This window comes from Monopterus albus, unplaced genomic scaffold, assembly GCF_001952655.1.
Source record: "Monopterus albus unplaced genomic scaffold, M_albus_1.0 scaffold404.1, whole genome shotgun sequence".
Classification (NCBI taxonomy): Eukaryota; Metazoa; Chordata; class Actinopteri; order Synbranchiformes; family Synbranchidae; genus Monopterus; species Monopterus albus.
Window position 1 is genome coordinate 356,023 of NW_018128284.1, and position 1,319 is coordinate 357,341.

Here is a 1,319-nt window from a genome sequence, read left to right on the forward strand (position 1 = left end):
GGGGGGGCAATCGAGAGGGAGAGGGGGAGGGGGAGAGAGACAGAGAGAGGGAGAGGGCATCCACATAAATATTTCACAAAGAATGAATTTCGGTGTGCCACTTTGGGGTGTGACCAGGTGACAAACCCAACTTCAGTCATGTTTGTGGAAGTGCAATAAAGCTCACCCCAGCCGAGGCACAGAAAACGCTTGCGGATAAGTCGTGATCTCATTTTGCCAATGACGGCCAGGTAGGACTGCCACGCCTCTGTCAGCACCCAGCAGAAGGAAGCCAAGAAGAAGAAATGTAGGAAGGCAGCAGTCACAGTACAGAGACCCTAACAAGAGCAGAAAATCAGGGAGAAAGAGAATGATTAAACAGTAGTAGTCATTTTACAAAAAAGAAAAAAGGTAGTTTTGTGTTAGGTGTCACAATGAAACATCTCTTAGAACTAGTCAACAGAGGAAAATGAAACCTCCGCAAAATAGAAAGGACAAAAAGAAAAGGGCAATCTCTATTGTGGAGAGGAGTAGAAGTTTAACCTGGCTATCGTGTGTCCTCAACTGACCACCACACAGTGCAGCCTTGCTCAGCCAGAGAACTCAGAATCAGAATCAGCTTTATTGGCCAGGTGTGACGGACACACGAGGAATTTGACTCTGGTACATCGGCTCTCAATGTGCAAACAGTAAACCAGCATAAGGCTGTGTAATATAACAAAATACCAGTATTAACATCAACAAACAGTGCAAACAATGCAGAAAAAGCAGTATAAACAGACAGTAAACAATGCAGGCAACAAAGGAATGTTCAGTGAAATGAGATAAATAGGGATAAAAACGAGTACTTAAGAACTAGAGACCTGTACAAGTCTCTACAATTTGTACAAGGTATATTTACAGGTATTGCACTGAGGGTTATTGTCCAATCATACTGTCGTGGGTTAAGTGTTCATCAGAGCGTGAGCCTGGGGGAAGAAACTGCCGTCCAGAGGGGAGGAGTTCAAACAGATTGTGTCCAGAGTGCGAGGGGTCTGCAGTGATCCTCTCCGCCCTCCTTTTGACCCATGCGGTGTACAGGTCCTCCACGGAGGGAAGGCTCACACCAATGACCTTTTATGCAGTCCTGACTGTCCGCTGAAATCTGTACTTGTCCTGTTTGGTTGCTGAGCTAAACCAGACAGTGATGGAGGTGCAGAGGACAGACTCAATGATTCCTCTGTAGAACTGTATCAGCAGCTCCTGGGGCAGGTCGAACTTCCTAAGATGGCGCAGGAAGTACATCCTCTGCTGTGCCTTCTTGGTGATGGTCCTGATGTTGGACATCTCATTCAGGGCCT

At 46.5% G+C, this 1,319-nt stretch overlaps 1 protein-coding gene across 1 annotated transcript in view; it reads right to left on the minus strand.

The window, feature by feature from the left end:
• adgrb2 (adhesion G protein-coupled receptor B2) overlaps positions 1 to 1,319 on the minus strand; it is a 230,056-nt gene that overhangs the window by 36,470 nt on the left and 192,267 nt on the right. The window contains exon 20 of the mRNA XM_020586396.1: positions 167 to 317. Within this exon, the coding sequence (XP_020442052.1) occupies positions 167 to 317 (151 nt within the window). The remainder of the gene's footprint in view (positions 1 to 166; positions 318 to 1,319) is intronic.